We start from the raw sequence: 15,834 nt of genomic DNA, 5'->3' as shown, positions 1-15,834 counted from the left end.
CTCAAGGAGTTGTTCATAGTGGTTGAACAAGTGTACAATAATATATTTGCACATCTTTGATTATCTACGACCGATAGAAGACGAGTATAGGTTCGTCTCTTCTGGATTATCTGTATTAATTGAAGGATTACTTCAAAAATAAATTACAAAAAAAGTAAAGAAAGATTGGTAGCTTTTAATAAAGAAAAAAATTAAGAATAGGGAATCAAATATAAATGAACGAGAGGTCCCTTAAAGCTAGGTCAACTCTATTCTATTCTATTTCTGCTCCGGCATAGTTCATTCATAACGCAAGCTTTTGTAAACCCATGGTTCGCTTTTTTGAATTGCTACGTTTACTGTCAATTCCGCCCTGACCATGATGCTACAAATTAACATTTGCCGTTGTATTTTTACCCTTACCGTACAGTACAATCCACTTAGGTCCAACATTGGATGGGAGGGGGAACCCTATTCTGTGCGGATTCAGATTAGGCTTTAATGTCAACGTCTAACAACGAGTTTCGTAGAATGTTAGTAAGATGTCAAGCTACCTGTACAAGCTGTACAAAAGGAGTAAAGTTCAGAAGGGAGTTTAAATCGTAATCCCAGTACCGAGTTTTTGGTCCAACATAAGCCGGGCCGGTTTTATCTTGTTACAGTGGGCTTCAAAGTCTGTCTTTTCAAAGCTTCCTTTGAGATAGAACCTGTGCTTATTTAAAGTGCTTGCATCTATTGGCTGAAGTATACCATTTTTACTGCTTTGAATGAAGTAAATTATTTAAAAACGTAATGGTTCTTTTAACTAAACTGTAGAACATTTACAATTTAAAGCTTTATGTACTCAAGAGTAAAGTGAAGGCTATCAAGACGTGAGTCTCGGTAAAATTAGCATAAAACAATCCGTTTTAGGGAGTGTGACGAAATAGAAATGTTGCACACCTCCTTGCATAGTAATCCTAAAATATTTGCTTCTTTAAAAAAAAAACAAAACCCTCTAAATCGTTGTAAACCATAGCGGTTCCGCGTCGGAACTTTACTTACAGAACGGGGGCGGGTGTGACCAGAATCCGGTTTCGGTGCAGACAATTGACGCCTCGCCGACGAGAAGATGACCCTCGGTGCAGCTGAACGTTACCAGTGCCCCGACCGCATAGCGTCGCTGACCGAACGTCGTCAGGCCACTGGTGCCGTCGATTCTGCCGTTTATTGGAACCAGTGGCTGTGGACATTGAATGGCTAGATGTAGACATACAGAAGGTTTTAGGATCACATGAAAGGTTAATGGGGGGTGGTGGTGGTGGTGGTGGTGGAGGGAGGAATAGGGAGGGTGGTGTGTGCATGGGGGGGGATCATCGGGGAGAATGGATTTAGGACATGATGTAGAATAATTGAAGAAACAAAGAGATGGAAGAGATAGAAGAGATAGAGATAGAGAGTGATAGAGTCCGACAGAGAGAAGAACAGATCCTTGGTAAAGGTCGGTAAAGGTATGACTGAGTGTGCATTTGTGTTGATAATTAGTAGTAGTAGTAGTAGTAGTAGGAGTAACGGTGGCAGTGGCAAGGAAGACCAGCAAAGCTCCACATATGGCGCAGCGGCTAGAACTGGTTGGGAAATTAGGGAACACGACGGTAAAGCTATGAGGGAGCAGTGTTTGATGTTTGTGATTGTGCACTTTAATGATCTCGGTTCTCCCTAACGCTCTTCTTTCTCGGTCTATGCTACTACACGGTTAGACGTATCCATAAGCCGGAAGTGTTTCAATTGGCTTACTGTTCGCGGTAGGATTGGAATTCACTCCAGTTTCCTGACGTGTTTGTAGCCAATTGGTTAATGAAATGAATGAAGCCGAACGGGATGGAGTTAATTTAGATGGTGAGCGGGAGCGGGCCGGTATGGAAACGGTCGGCACCACCCCCTGTGAACAGGGTGTTGATAATGTGCTGTGAATGTCAAGAATGCTATCTGGTGGCAACCCTTTTGCCCCCTCCCTAAACACTACCCACTACCACACTCGGCTAGCGCTCTTGGTCTACGGTTTGCAGGCGGAGAACACTTAATGACATACCACGGCAGCGCGGTATCGGACCGCTCCAGTGTCCGTTCGGTTCACATTCCAGCCCGGGCGGTCCACTTAGCCGGTAGCCCCAGGCACAACGGAACACTGCTCGACCCCAGGCGGACGTGTTCAGCTCGACCAGGCTCAGATGCGGATCCTCCAGGAACAGCGGCGGACACTGGATCGGGTGGCAAGTGGGCGTCGGTGAGGACCAGTTTCCTGCATGACAAATTCCAGACCAGCGCAGCGTGCGGGAGAAAGAGAGAAAGAGAATAAAAGGAAAAGCAAACGATATCGTGTATAGTATACTGCGTCGTGGGATTTTATTAGCGACATTTGCACACATTTTGCTGCGTCCGAACGTGAGAAAATTGATTTTGATTGAGACAGAATCGTTGATCAAAGCGTTGTATCAAACCGGTCAAGCAGATCATTTTGTTGCTTAATTATTTAAACCGCAAAGGGGATGGCAAAGATGTTTGGAGAGCCAATAAAAGGCAAGAATGGCCCTGTTAGTAATTATGGAAAGAGCACTAAGTGATCGTAAGTTCCTTAAGCTAGTTATCGGATGTTAAATTAAATAATATTATTTTTCTGGTGGGTTGACGAGAGCCACAACGGTGTTCAAACGAAATAATCGATACCAAGTCCTATCTGGATCTCACTTTAGAGTGACTCTCTACCTAAAGGGTAGTTAAAGTGAAGAATATCCAGAATTTAGACGTAATGAATTCTTGAGGTCGAAGTATCAAGAGTAGAAGCAATTATTGATTTCTTAATCACATCAGGGTCCTATTCATGTGACACAACAATGGCTTTGTGGCAACAGCACAAGAACTTGGATTGATACGAAAAGAAATGCCACTACACATGAAGTTTAATCTTTAATATGTCGCAGGATGTTTCACATCCAGCCAGCACCTCAATAACAACAAATTATTCGATCCAGTTCATCCCCCGAGAGAGATTAATCGAACAAGTTATCTTCAAAGTTCCGTCCAATAAAAAGCTAATGGAAAGTTATGGAGATGAAAGACATTGCACGGATGAAGAATTGTTCGATCTTACTGAATCCATGAACGGTATGAGCAGCAGCAATGTTATCAAATTTATTTTCCAAGATTTTTTCCCAAAAATGCTACGCAATTTCCATTGTTTTAATCACAAAAAAGTGTTTTCATTAGCATTGAACATTAAAATTAATACATTTTTAGTTAAAAAGATGTAAAACGCCATGATTGAGTCGTAGCAGAACAGAAATACCTTGCCTACAAGTAACTCAAACTATGTGACAAGTTAGATAAATATGCTATTGCCTGCAGCAATCGCTTGCGTGAACTTAAAATAGCGCACAAAACTTGACTTACCGGAAGCGAGACAAGTCGCATTAGCCGTTCCCTGTAGCATGTAACCCAGGGGACACCGGTACAGCGCACGTTGACCCAGTTTGATGCCCTCCAGGCGTAGGGACAGCGGTGGATTAGGTTCCGTTAGAGCGGCGCACTGGGACACTGGTGGCGCAAAAAAGTTTGTTAGACAGAAAAGTTAGACATTGAATGCTGATTGGGACGGCCAACTTCCCAGGGCGAGAATGGCACGACCTACTAACACCTACCGGCAACGATGATGACGATACTGTTCGTTAGACCACGCGGCGAGGCACAAGTGTACGTGCCCGAGTCCTGGTTCTGAATGTCCTTAATCGTGAGCCGATAGCGCGATGCTTTCTCCTCCGGTACGGCAGACCAACCTGTAGAAATGGGCACGAGATGCCCCAGAAGAAAAAAAATCCAACAGTCAAGGGGACGCCTTGGGGGGAGCGCTGGAATATCTTACCGGTGAGATACTGTCGGAACCAACCGGTCCACGTCCATTCGGGGGAACCACGCCGACGCGGGTACATGCAGTCCAGATGGATGGTACTGGTCGGCAGCACGGCCAACACACCGGACGGTTCGTACGCGGCCGATCCAACGCCTACCTTGATGCGAATCGATGGTGGACTGTCGTCTAAAAAAACAAAAACAGCACCGTCAGTAAAGCGTGTGGTGAAAAATGGGCACATCGTTGAACGAAGTAACGAGGTAAAGCTCAATTACCGGAGTAATTAGTTAACAGTGTCGTTGGTACGCAGGACGGCATCTTCGGCGCCCACAGACCGTTGGAGCAGAGCACCTTCGATTCGCCCAGCAGTTTGTACAGCCCGAGATCACGGCACCGTGCCTGCAGCGTGTGCCCATGCGGAAGATCCCACCCGAGCGTCTGTGGAAGCGGAAACGGAACACGTTCCAAAAGGGTTATTATATGCAGATTGTGTGTCTGGTGTGTCTGATGTGTCTAATGTGTGGAAGGCGCTGTGTGCTGCCAACTCACCACCGATACGTTCTTGTAGCTCAGCAGCAGATGCGGCGGAATGTGATCGACGACGCACCGCTTGTACAGCGGTTCGAACTTCAGCTGCCCGTGCTCGTCCTGCTCGTGTTCGTTCATCGCACACAGCGGTCCCACCCAGTGGCCCCGGATGCACTGGATCTTGCACAGCCGGTGCCCCCCGAGCGGGCCCACCTCGCCGGGGAACCGCACCTCCGACACCTCGCGGAACTGATGCAGCTCGGGGCTTTCCTCCACCTCCTCGCTTTCCTTGTCCTCCCGGTCGGGGTTTTCGGCCGAGTCCGGGAGCGGCGGCACGTAGCTACCGTCCTCATCGTACTGCCCTGTAAGTAGGTCGGTTCGGAAAAATGTTCACATCTTCGTTGTTTTCTTTGTGTGTTCGTGCGGGTGTGCGTTTGTGCGCCTGCGAGTGTGCGTACCACGTGGCAATTCACTTTTGGTGTGGTCCTGAAGCAACACAGCAAGTCGCCAGCTCAAGTACAGACACACACACAGCACATGGAGGGCACAGTGGTGGTGGTGAAAAAGAGGCGGTGCAGAGAAGCGGATAAATTTTGGGGTGCAGTGGCGGACGGAAAATGATTTTCTTGCAAGCAGGCAAGCAAGCGGAAGCAAAGCCATAATGCCAATCAACTGGAAACCGCAGGAAACACGGTACAACACAGCTCTCGTTCGTGTAGCTGGGGCTAGTAAACTGGATGTGTGTCGGTGCAGTTTGGTTGCTAGCTTACCCGTTGAAGCTTACTTCACACAAAATCACACATACACACACACACATTCACAAACGCGTTTAATAAGAACACAAGTACAATGAGCAAGCGGCGCGTGTCTACCGGAAGTCGAGTGGATGCAGTTGAGTTGTTGAAGAATGGCCTCACACGCTGTGCATCTCAATGAGCCCTCCTGCACAATCAGCCATCCCTTTCGAGTGGGGGGGGGGGGGGGAATGGGAGGTGAAATAAACACACACACACACACACATACATACAGAGCTTCCTCACTGCCTTCATCCTGGGGTTTTAAGGACTTCATTTCCGTGAGAGGTGAAGATGTGAAAATAACGTTTTTGTGTGCAAAAGCTCCCGCCGAAACGATCGACGCTTTTGCACATAGCGGGGGGCTTAGTGCGCGCGATAGATGCAACTTCTATGCAGTTGATAGATGCAGCCAGGACCCCCGCGGGGTATGTGAAAGAGTATGAGGGGTGTGTGTGTGTGCTGAAGCGTTTGAAGCGTTGTTCGTGACGACAGGGAAAGTTTGTTGGGGAGCGAATGTGCAAATGCAAATGTAGAAATATCGCAAAATACTACACATTGTACGTATCCTCGCGTAAAGCTGTACGTGCCGCTGTATGTGTGTGTGTGTGTCGTTTTTCCATAAACTATGCTTGGTCCGCATACGAAGCATAATAGGGTAGAGGAAAGCTTCAATTTCCACACTCCATCATATCGAAAGCGACGCCGTGAAAGTTCAGCTAACTTTATTTCATTGTGATAACCAATTTTAAGGATGAAGTTGATTGAGGGGAACGTTCGTACACTGTGTATGTGTGTGTGGTTGTGCGTGTGGGAAGGGAGGCAATTTGAAGGTCTGTATAAACTTTTTTCACTTCCACAGAGTTGCATTCTCAGCCTGCACGTTTGCAAGCGAAATTGGACGCTAATGTAGTACACGCGCGCACACAGAGCCAAAAGCATAAAAGCATTAAAATACATTCACATTTATGGGCAAATGGAAAACAAGCGGTACGGGCTAGGAGTGCGGCAGGTAGCGTGAAGCAGGGGCAACGAGCTTGAAGCAACGAGTCACTGCAGGAGTTCAAGCGGTATCAGCGGGGTGTAGTGCAGGTGCAGATACGGGTGACGGAAAGCAAGGAAAAGTGGGTTGCACGCGTACAGGGTGGTTCTCTCTCCCCGGTGTGTAGTGCAACACGATCGAAGCGCGTTAAATTACACACTTTCGGGAACTTTGTTGTATTCGTTTTTTTTTTAACTAAAGTTGTGTGTTCCATCACGCTGGAAACGCCTTGTTAAACCCTAATAGCAACATTAGCTTTAATTACTATGAATATCTAAATGGTTATTTAATTTTTCTTGTATGAACTATTCCGTTTTCAGTAATGAGTCGATTAATCGTAATGGATGTTGGAATTTATGCTACTCGTTATTCTCGTAATATTTGCATGGACGAATAAATGGAAATATTATTACTTAAAATTTCCAACATAAAATTATTAATCGATTATTAATTACATAAAACTTTATAACTTTTCATCACAATTACCAACGGCTTATTATTACTAACGTGGTCCTAAAAACTCGTGATGTGATCTTTGGAGCATATCCTGCTGGATTCCGGTAAGAAACTGAATAACAGTGCGATACCGGTTCTGATCCCTGGAAAATGGAATCATCAATTCCAAATGGAGTCCGTATACGACAGATCCGAACGGGTTTGAAAGCGGACAGTTCCAAGGGTTCCAAAGCTTCTTCCGAAAATAGTTCCGATATATTTGGATTCATCCGCAATCAGTATCGGGGTTTTGAAAATTTTACCCAACTCTAATAAAACCCCCTTTTAAGAATATAGTTTAACAGTATTTTTATTTTACAAAATATTGCAAAGATGTGTACTGAATATCATTCTGAAAAATGTCAGTAGATTTATTGCTTATGGCTTAAAGGATAGAGTGGGAATCTTAAAAAAACTTGAAAAGGGACAAAGTTGGAACAATTTTTGAATTCTTTTCAGGTTAAAGTGGAACCTGTTGCGGTGGCAATTATAGAAACCCTTTCCGGGTTAATGGATCCCCGTGCAAAATGTTCTTAATTGGCAAAGTTTGGTTTTCGATTTTATCAGAAGTCAGAGAATTTTCTTGACACGTATCAAATAGAGTTGGCCGTTGTGGGTACATGTCAATGGAAGTAAAATTAAGTCTAGTTTCCCGTAAAAGATTTGCATTACCTAGAAGGTCGTAGGATAAAATTGAGAACCCTGTATTTGACACAAGAGTCGATCAGATCTTCTACTAGTTTTTTCCATATGCGCTTTGGCGTTTGGAGGATCATCCGCTATCAGCAAATTAGCCTATAGTTAGCCTATGAAAAAGCTTATATTGCTTACCAATTAAAGGCTTCGGTGAGTTACACAACAAATGCCAAAACAACACATTTTTCTAACAGATCTGAACCAGCTAGGGCCATAGTTCTCGTGTGCTAAAAATGTTATCAAAAATAATAAAAACGCATAAGTTAAACATGTTTGACTATCTCAAGTACCTAGCATAATGTTAAATTTATAAAAATCATTTTACTTTTTTCCTTTTTGCTTTGATAGTAGCTTTGCAATATTTTTTGTAATGAGGATGTCTAATAGTTAATCTTGTAATCCCTTTTTCATGTTAAGAAGAAGAAAAGAAATTATGCAAGCTTTGGATAATTATTTGCAATTTAGTTAAACACAGCAGAGGATCAACAAATTAATTCAAACTAATAATTAAGATTGATGATAGATTTTAATAATCATTCTGCGTTTCAAAACAATTTTAGCAAAGTTAAGTTATATTTGAACCGAGTTCTGAAAAAGCTCTGATTACTCAAGATAAAATCGAAACGCCTGCTATAATTGTCATGTTAGTTGTTGTAAGCTTAAAATTTTGTTGAAACACTTTAACATTTTAATGTTTTACTTCAACTTGGAAATAATCAAAAAATGGTTCAAACTTTCCCAATTCATCTCAAGACTTTATCCCTAAATCCACGACTGATACCCTTCAATCCGAAAGAGTTGTTTGCAAACCTGTTTGTAAGCTAAATACGGAACACTACAAAGTCAAGGGGTATTACGCTAGATTACATGCATATGCAAAATCCTTCCTGGCAGTACATATCGGTCATATTTTCCCACGTAGTGCGCCGATATAGCACGTCGCACTTTGTAGTATATCTGCCTCTGTTTTTAATTATTAACCCGCCCGCCCCACATTGGCCACCCTGTACGCGCGCAATAAAATTATTTCCGATGTGTGCGAGTGTGTTTTTTTGGTTGTTAATTTTTAAACCCCAACTGCTTCCTCCTTCGCCCAGCAGTGTGTGCGTATTTCGTTTTTAGCTTATTGTCCAATCTTTTACGTATATGCTGATAAAATGCTACGCAGTGCTCGGAAGTTGCACCCTTGAAGCGTGAAGCGGGTGTTCGGGTGTGTGGTGGGTGACTTTTATGAACGGTGGAGATTTTTGTTTTTTCATCCTCCAGTTTGTTTGATTGGTTCAGCTCACCTTTGTTGGCATTGCGACTAATACTCTTACTGCCACTGTCGCTGGCCCCCTTCGGTCGGCTGAGCGCACCGGTCGCTTTTCCGGATTTGCGCTTCACCCGGATCTGGGTGCCCCGTGCCCCGGCGCCCGGCTGACGATGCTGGTCACCACCACCGAGCGCAGCGTCCTCGGCAAGCTCGACCGCTTCCGGGGTGTCCGCGTTCGTGTGATCTGGAGGTAGTGCGTGTTTGGAGGATTGGATTGGACGTATGGTGTTGGATTGATTTTTGCTTTGATTTTTTTTTGTTACACGTACTCTCTCGTTTATCGTGCCACCAGGGGGGTTTTTTTTTGTAGGAGAGTTTTTGTCCAATTTTTTTCGTTCACTATCGAGCATTATTGTTTTCCTTTGGCGCAGCATTCATTCAACGGGTACAAGCCTTCTGCTTTAATCCATCGCATACCTGTCAAACGATCATCCTATCGATCGCTACCACGGTTGTTGGAAAGCAATGTGTGTGTAATGTTTTATTTTGTTTTGTAATTGTTTATTAAAAACCATCAACTTTTTCTAACGCTTTTTACGCTTTTGAATTCATCAATCACGCTGAATAGTTGCACAGTATGGAATGCTTTCATAAATGTAAAGTGCCATTGAATCCTCGTTGAAGGGAATCAATACAAGTTGTGATTGCACAACATGCGAAAGCTTTTGTACATGTTTATCATTAATATAAATTCAATAATGTAGCACAAGTAATACAAGTTAAACTACTCTTTAATGTTGCTCGTTCGTACATTACAGATGCAAAAAATATTCTCTTCAAATCATGAAATCATAAAAAAGTAGAAATGCATCTGACATATTGACATTACCCAATATTTGTTTGTTAGCTTATTCAAACGACTTAAGTTAAACTAATACAAACAGTCCATGATGAACTATCTAGGTACTTGAATGAAGCAGGGTTGGCAACAGGCGTGAGAAATACATGTGTACACTTAAATATTGCTTTCCGACCTCCGTGTAATTATCTTCTCGATGTGTAACTTCTGCGGCGCTTTATTTAACACGCAAACAAATCGACTATCTAAACAAAACCGATTCGAAGGAATCTGTTCAATCCTTGTCAGCAAACACAGTTCTGGCCAAATTGTGTATCAATCAAACAGAATCCTGTTTACCCAGGCTGCAACAGCTACAGCAGGCAACAGATGCATCCACAGCACTGAATCCGAAATTTCGAAGCCGAAGAATTTATCGAACACCCACGTCGCAGATATCGCTTCGCCGTATTACCGGCAAGGATTGATTGACTCCATGTACGACTATTGACTCGACTATTAGCGACCCGAGGGATATCTTCAGCACCGAAGATTTCGAAGAAGCTACCTGGTCCTGCACTAATGGTGCGCTGCTTACAACCTTGGTACGTGCCCGAGAGTTCACCGGAACGAACTCTGCGGCGAAAATGGCGAAAGTACCGTGTGGATTTTTCTGTCAGCTCACCAGCCCACACTTACCTTGCTTGTGATGCCGGGCGATGCTCTTGCTGCCACCATCACCACCACTGCCAGCCTTCGCACGGCTCAGGGCGCCCGTCGTTTTGCCCGATTTGCGCTTGACTCGCCGCCGAATGATGCTCCCGTTGTCACCCATCTCGACGATGATCTCTTCGCCCTCGATTTCGTTCTTGTCGAGGTACTGGCCCGTGTCCGGCGTGTTTTCGCCATCCCGATCATCATCGATGTCCCCCTCGGAAGGTCCATTATTGAGGAACAGATTGTCGTACACACTGTGGTCGCTGTCATTTTCGTTGAAGATGTTATTAATCACTATGGCCGGTGACAGTTCCTCCAGGTTGAGCAAATGGTCGTGCGGACCGGGGGACGACCTACGCCGACGGCGGTGATGATGGGGACGCCGTTGATGACCCACGGCTGCACGCTTGGAGCGTGCCGGGAAAGAGGCTGCCGCCAAAGACTCACGAACTTCCGCATTCTGGATGCCCAGCTCCCACCAGAAGGAGGTGTCGTGGGAGTTACCGTGAAGGGCAGCGGCTTGGTCGATGGTATCGGCACGGCTGTGGAGCCCATTGACACCGGACTTGCCCGCCTCGACCAGTTCAAAGTCGGCGGTGGTGAAATCTTGCGGCAGGTAGATCTGCGTGGTTTCGAATGTGACGAAGGGCGGTTCGGTTGTTGCGTACTGCTTGCGAGGTCGGGAAATTTTCAAATCGGGTGGAGGACAGCCGGTTGTTGTTTCTGTGAGAATGAATATAAAACATACAGACATAAGTTAGAATAGATTTTAATGATGATGATAATAACAGAGATAATGACAATATTTGATTCAAATTAAATTAAATAGTCACAAGAAATTAGTCTTATTGCAAAAAGAAACCCTCTATTTGGAGAAGACGGATCTTCCAAGCAGTAAGCGAGCTCTCGTAGGCCTCTTGTGGGATGCCCATAATGGCTGTTTTGACATTCTTTGGAATGTTTCTCAGTCCCCTTTGGCAGTCTTATCAAGGTTGAACATAAAACAAAGTCAGTGGGAGATAACTCCGGGTTTTAGGAATGCTGGAGGTCCACGTCAAGTTAAATACGGTCCCGATAGTTCGCTACTGTGAACTTGATTCACTGGGCGCCTCCATTGCGCCGTGTCGAAAACTCAAAACAGACGAAATCGAAATCTCTGATCAACACAGAGCGTATAAAAAAGTGCACTCGTGTGGGAATAAAATATGAATTTATTTTTTATCTGAAAACTTAAAAAAAAACACATTAGATCCAAAGCAGCGTACAAGAATCTGTACTGTAATTATGTAATTAAAAAAGTTAATTCACAAATTGACCCTAAATTAATGAACAATGAATTAAAGCCGTTTTCACCAATAAAAGAAACGAACAATCGAATATTTGCTGTAAATATCTATAAACAGTCAAATACATCTAAATGCCATCATAATTCAATATTAAATATTATATAGATAAAATAATGAATTAATATGTTGAATAGTAAATAGAAAAATAAATAAATAAACAAGTAATTAAAACAATTACTATTAGAGATTACGATTAACACATAAAACGAAGTCAGCGGGAGATAACTCCAGGTTTTAGGAATGCTCGAGATCCACGCCAAGCTAAATACAGTCCAGATAGTTCGCTACTATGAACTTGATTCACTGGGCGCCTCCATTGCGCCGTGGCGAAAACTCAAAACAGATGTTAACGGAAAGCCCTCTGCTATCGATATAAGAGAACAGATCTCTGGTCAACACAGAGCATTTAGAAAAGTGCACTCGAGTAGGAATAAAATATGAATTTATTTTTTATTTGAAAACTGAAAAAAATCTCATGAGACCCAAAGCAGCGTACAAGAATGTGTAAAAAGTTAATTCACAAATAAACCCTAAATTTATGAACAATGAATTAAAACTCCTAAAGTCTACTAAAACTAAAACTAAAATTAAAAAAATTGTTTGGTTATCACGAAAAAAAGAAACGAACAATCAAATATTTGCTGGAAATATCAATAAACAGCAAATACAACTGAATGCCTTCATAATGCAATATTAAATATTATATAGAAAAACTAATGAATTAATATGTTGAATAGTAAATAGAAAAATAAATAATTAAACAAATAATTAAAATAATTTATTTTTCCATCATTTTCGCATAATGTTATAACTGAAATTCCTTCCACAAATTATCCGAAAAGCTTGTTTGGCTTTGTTTGACTTAAAGCATTACATTTCAACTACAATCCTTTTATCTGCCCAGTCCGGTGACAAATTCAAAACACCCCATAAGCAGACCATGGTCAAAGATAATTGAAAAATGTTACCGCATTGGAAACCGATTGCGATCGATTGCTTTTAAATTTAATCTTATTACCACTGATAAAGGTATTTGAACGCATTCGCGCCCCATCACACGCCGCCAATGCATCGTTAATAGATGGCGTACATGTAAAAACGACCAAATTTTGTCGCACTTTGCGTAAAACGAAATTTGAACGATAAATCAAGCACCAAACTTAATGGGTTTTGGAGGGGTGCGGGATCGCGAAAAAAATTTTACATAATTGCTCGACAAAATCACCTACAACCCTTCAGCGGCCGGTTGTACAAAAGTGAATCGTTTCCATCATTGCTCGGTGAGGGGGAAAACCACAAATTTTACAAACCAACAATTTCAATTACTTCAAATGACGTTAAGTGGGTTCGATTTGTGCGTCCGATTGGGAAACGCGGAGCTCAATTAAAACTCGTATGCGCGCGTTTCATCGTGCATAAACCATATTTACTGTCGCGGCGTAATTTAGAGTGCATTGGGGTTTTTCACAGCATCGAATAAAAAGAGTACAGTTTGAAAGCTCCAACCGATGGGTCGGCTCGATTGCAGGACAAAGTTCCGAGGGTTTTTTTTCGCGAAATCACGTGCAATTAAACACGAGCAACCCCTCAATAATACTGGTTGGAAAATGTATCATTCACAAGCCGCTCAAAATGGATGACGGCACATGGATGACGATGGTATGGGAAATTACGTCGAATTAGACGATACTCATCCGCACTCATTAACCCATTCGACGTGGCATTGGCCATTAAACTGGTGGCGTATTCAGCGTTGCCTGTTTTTAAGTGCTGTAGTAGAACGGTAACTTCCGGCTCACTCTCGAGATTGGATATATCGAATGGCGCGGGAAACTGGGTTATTGTCGGTTGTCGCCCTGTGCACGTGATGGAGCGATATTTACACCCAAATCACACACGGCAGCTAAACACACTATCGATGCGGATAGAGGGTCAAATTTAACGGAAGTATTTTCGCTTATTTAGAGCACACGGAGCGCAGAAGCTTCAAACGATACAGTGCGCTGCCTAAATCCGCGTACCCGCGCTCAATCCTTTGAGATCGCCAGCTTTATTATCCACCGGTGAATTCATTGTTTCCACGCACGCTTGCTAAACTGTGGCAAAAGATTAGAGCGTTCGCTGATACATTGATATTGCTTTGGGTGAACGTAAAAGTGATGAGCTAATTATTTCGAAGGACTGCTAACTGTAATGGAAATTGCAAATTTAACGAATTGCAACGTCTGGAACTGATCGAAGTCATAGACATTCGCTTGATCAACGAAAAGAAGATCACGAATTCCGGTGTTTATTAATTGAGTTTTAATTGAACTTTAAATGAACCGCTTTGTTGAACGTTTTATCTTATTTATTTTATTTATTTATTTCCATTATGATGGCCGAGGGCCGTATGATCATTTTTTTATGATCTATTTTAATTTTTTTTATGATCTTATTGATAATGTATTTTCCTAATTTCATTATCTTATTGATAATGTATTTTCCTCATTTCAAAAATACACTTATTACAAAACGGTTGCATATTGCTGCATTTTGTACTTGAGTTAGCCAACGCAAACTTGTTTACCCACCCAATAGTAAGCCCGGCTCGATGTGAGCAGTATCGACGCAGGCAGTATCTACAAGTGCATCGTGCACTGCGAGCTTTTACCAGCCAGAAGGATCGAAATAAATAGCTCTCATTTTATTGCTCAACTCCTGTCCCATTTTCATTGACGCACCATGACCCCCGCACCCTACACGCAAAGGGCGTCTCTTATGAAGATCATATTTCATCCGAGTGACAATCGGTACCGGTTGGGAATCGTCGTCGTCGTCGTCGTCATCGTTGCAGCCGTGGTTTCAATATCCGGGGACGAAAATGGTAGCCTCACCGTCGGGACGGACACGGGCAGAAGAACCTATTTTCACGCCAATGGACGGCTATTCACGGCGCTAGTGCCGCGGCCGCATGTTATACGGTCGGTGGATAAATTATCCTTGTCATAAATGAAGCCAAAACAAAGTCCCACCATACGGTACTTTTGCACTGGAACCGATCGGTTGCAGATGGTCGGTGGCTTTTTTGGTGGAGATCCAAATTTGCATACCCACTAAGCTGGCCAACAAGGGGGAGGGGGGAGGGCGTGTGGAGGGAAGGAAAACGGCGTGGTAATGGCAGATGCACGATGAGAAATGATTGGTAATAAAACATCAAAGTGAGTGGCGAGCAACAACATGCACAACAATCGGATTGCCGTTGGTTGCGGAGATAACTTTGGCGCGGATTATGATACAACAAGGTATAATTCCACAAATAGGGATTTATGTTACTCGCGATGAACAACGAACCGGGACAAATAGCACATTCGTGGAGAATTAAAATTTATGCGTGTTACAACGGTATGGTTTTGGTTTGAAAGAAAAAATATACAGATTCTACCAAAACATGTGTGTGCAATGACAGGACAGTGCACTAAACTAGCAAACAACGATTTATTGATGCTAATATGGTAGGGTTTTATATTGCCATTAATTCAGCAAAAGCAACGGAAGGAAATCAACCACCAAAAAGTACATGTGACTTATGGCGAAGCATTCAAATGTGGTGATATATTTTGGTTTTAAGTTTGAAAATTTCCGTTCCCTTGGATATCAACAGATGTAAATTAATGTTTATGGGTTGATTCGCACGTAACTAGAATGTTTTATGCAACACACTTTAACACCATATAAAACCATTGTATTCAAAGTGTTTTTTTGTTATTAATGAATGTTGCTTAGACAAAATGCAGCTTGGGTACGCTCGAATTAGTTGGAAATGCGGACTTCAACGACAAATATTATTCTGCCAACAGTTGGCAGTTTTGTAATTCTTAGAAATATGATTACATACTAGCTCTATCTGGACGTTAAAATGCTGCTGTTTCTGACATTTAAGAGGAGTGTAAAAAAGGAACGATTTTTGAGATTTCAATATTGGACCAAAATGATTTTCAATTGAACGGAAATAATTCTACAAGCACGTATAACAAAAATCCATGAAAAAAAGCAATATGAAAGAATTATAGCAAATTGAATGAAAAATATTTGGTGGAAATGTCAAACTACAAAGACCATTGGTATTTGATAATTTCTGGGTATCGATTTGCAAAATGGTGCTTTGAGAAATATTTGAATGCTATGCGTTTTCGCATGAAGATGAAATTTTGTTTGTGGGCTGGAACTTCGTTATGATTTTGTTGGTATACTATTAATAGAAATTTTTATCACATAT

The 15,834-nt window shown here is 42.6% G+C and overlaps 1 protein-coding gene across 1 annotated transcript in view; it reads right to left on the bottom strand.

The window, feature by feature from the left end:
• The window catches only part of LOC128305794 (locomotion-related protein Hikaru genki-like), a 34,005-nt gene that overhangs the window by 3,948 nt on the left and 14,223 nt on the right, over positions 1-15,834 (bottom strand). Inside the window, exons 2-10 of the mRNA XM_053043404.1 lie at positions 10,213-10,953; positions 8,710-8,919; positions 4,415-4,755; positions 4,141-4,303; positions 3,878-4,051; positions 3,657-3,791; positions 3,409-3,552; positions 2,051-2,260; positions 1,024-1,218 (exon numbers count right to left, since the gene is read on the bottom strand). Of these exons, the coding sequence (XP_052899364.1) occupies positions 1,024-1,218; positions 2,051-2,260; positions 3,409-3,552; positions 3,657-3,791; positions 3,878-4,051; positions 4,141-4,303; positions 4,415-4,755; positions 8,710-8,919; positions 10,213-10,953 (2,313 nt within the window). The remainder of the gene's footprint in view (positions 1-1,023; positions 1,219-2,050; positions 2,261-3,408; positions 3,553-3,656; positions 3,792-3,877; positions 4,052-4,140; positions 4,304-4,414; positions 4,756-8,709; positions 8,920-10,212; positions 10,954-15,834) is intronic.

Source organism: Anopheles moucheti, chromosome 3 (assembly GCF_943734755.1).
Source record: "Anopheles moucheti chromosome 3, idAnoMoucSN_F20_07, whole genome shotgun sequence".
NCBI classification, from domain to species: domain Eukaryota; kingdom Metazoa; phylum Arthropoda; class Insecta; order Diptera; family Culicidae; genus Anopheles; species Anopheles moucheti.
Note: the sequence above shows the minus strand (reverse complement) of the source record. Positions and strands in the feature narration are given on the sequence as shown.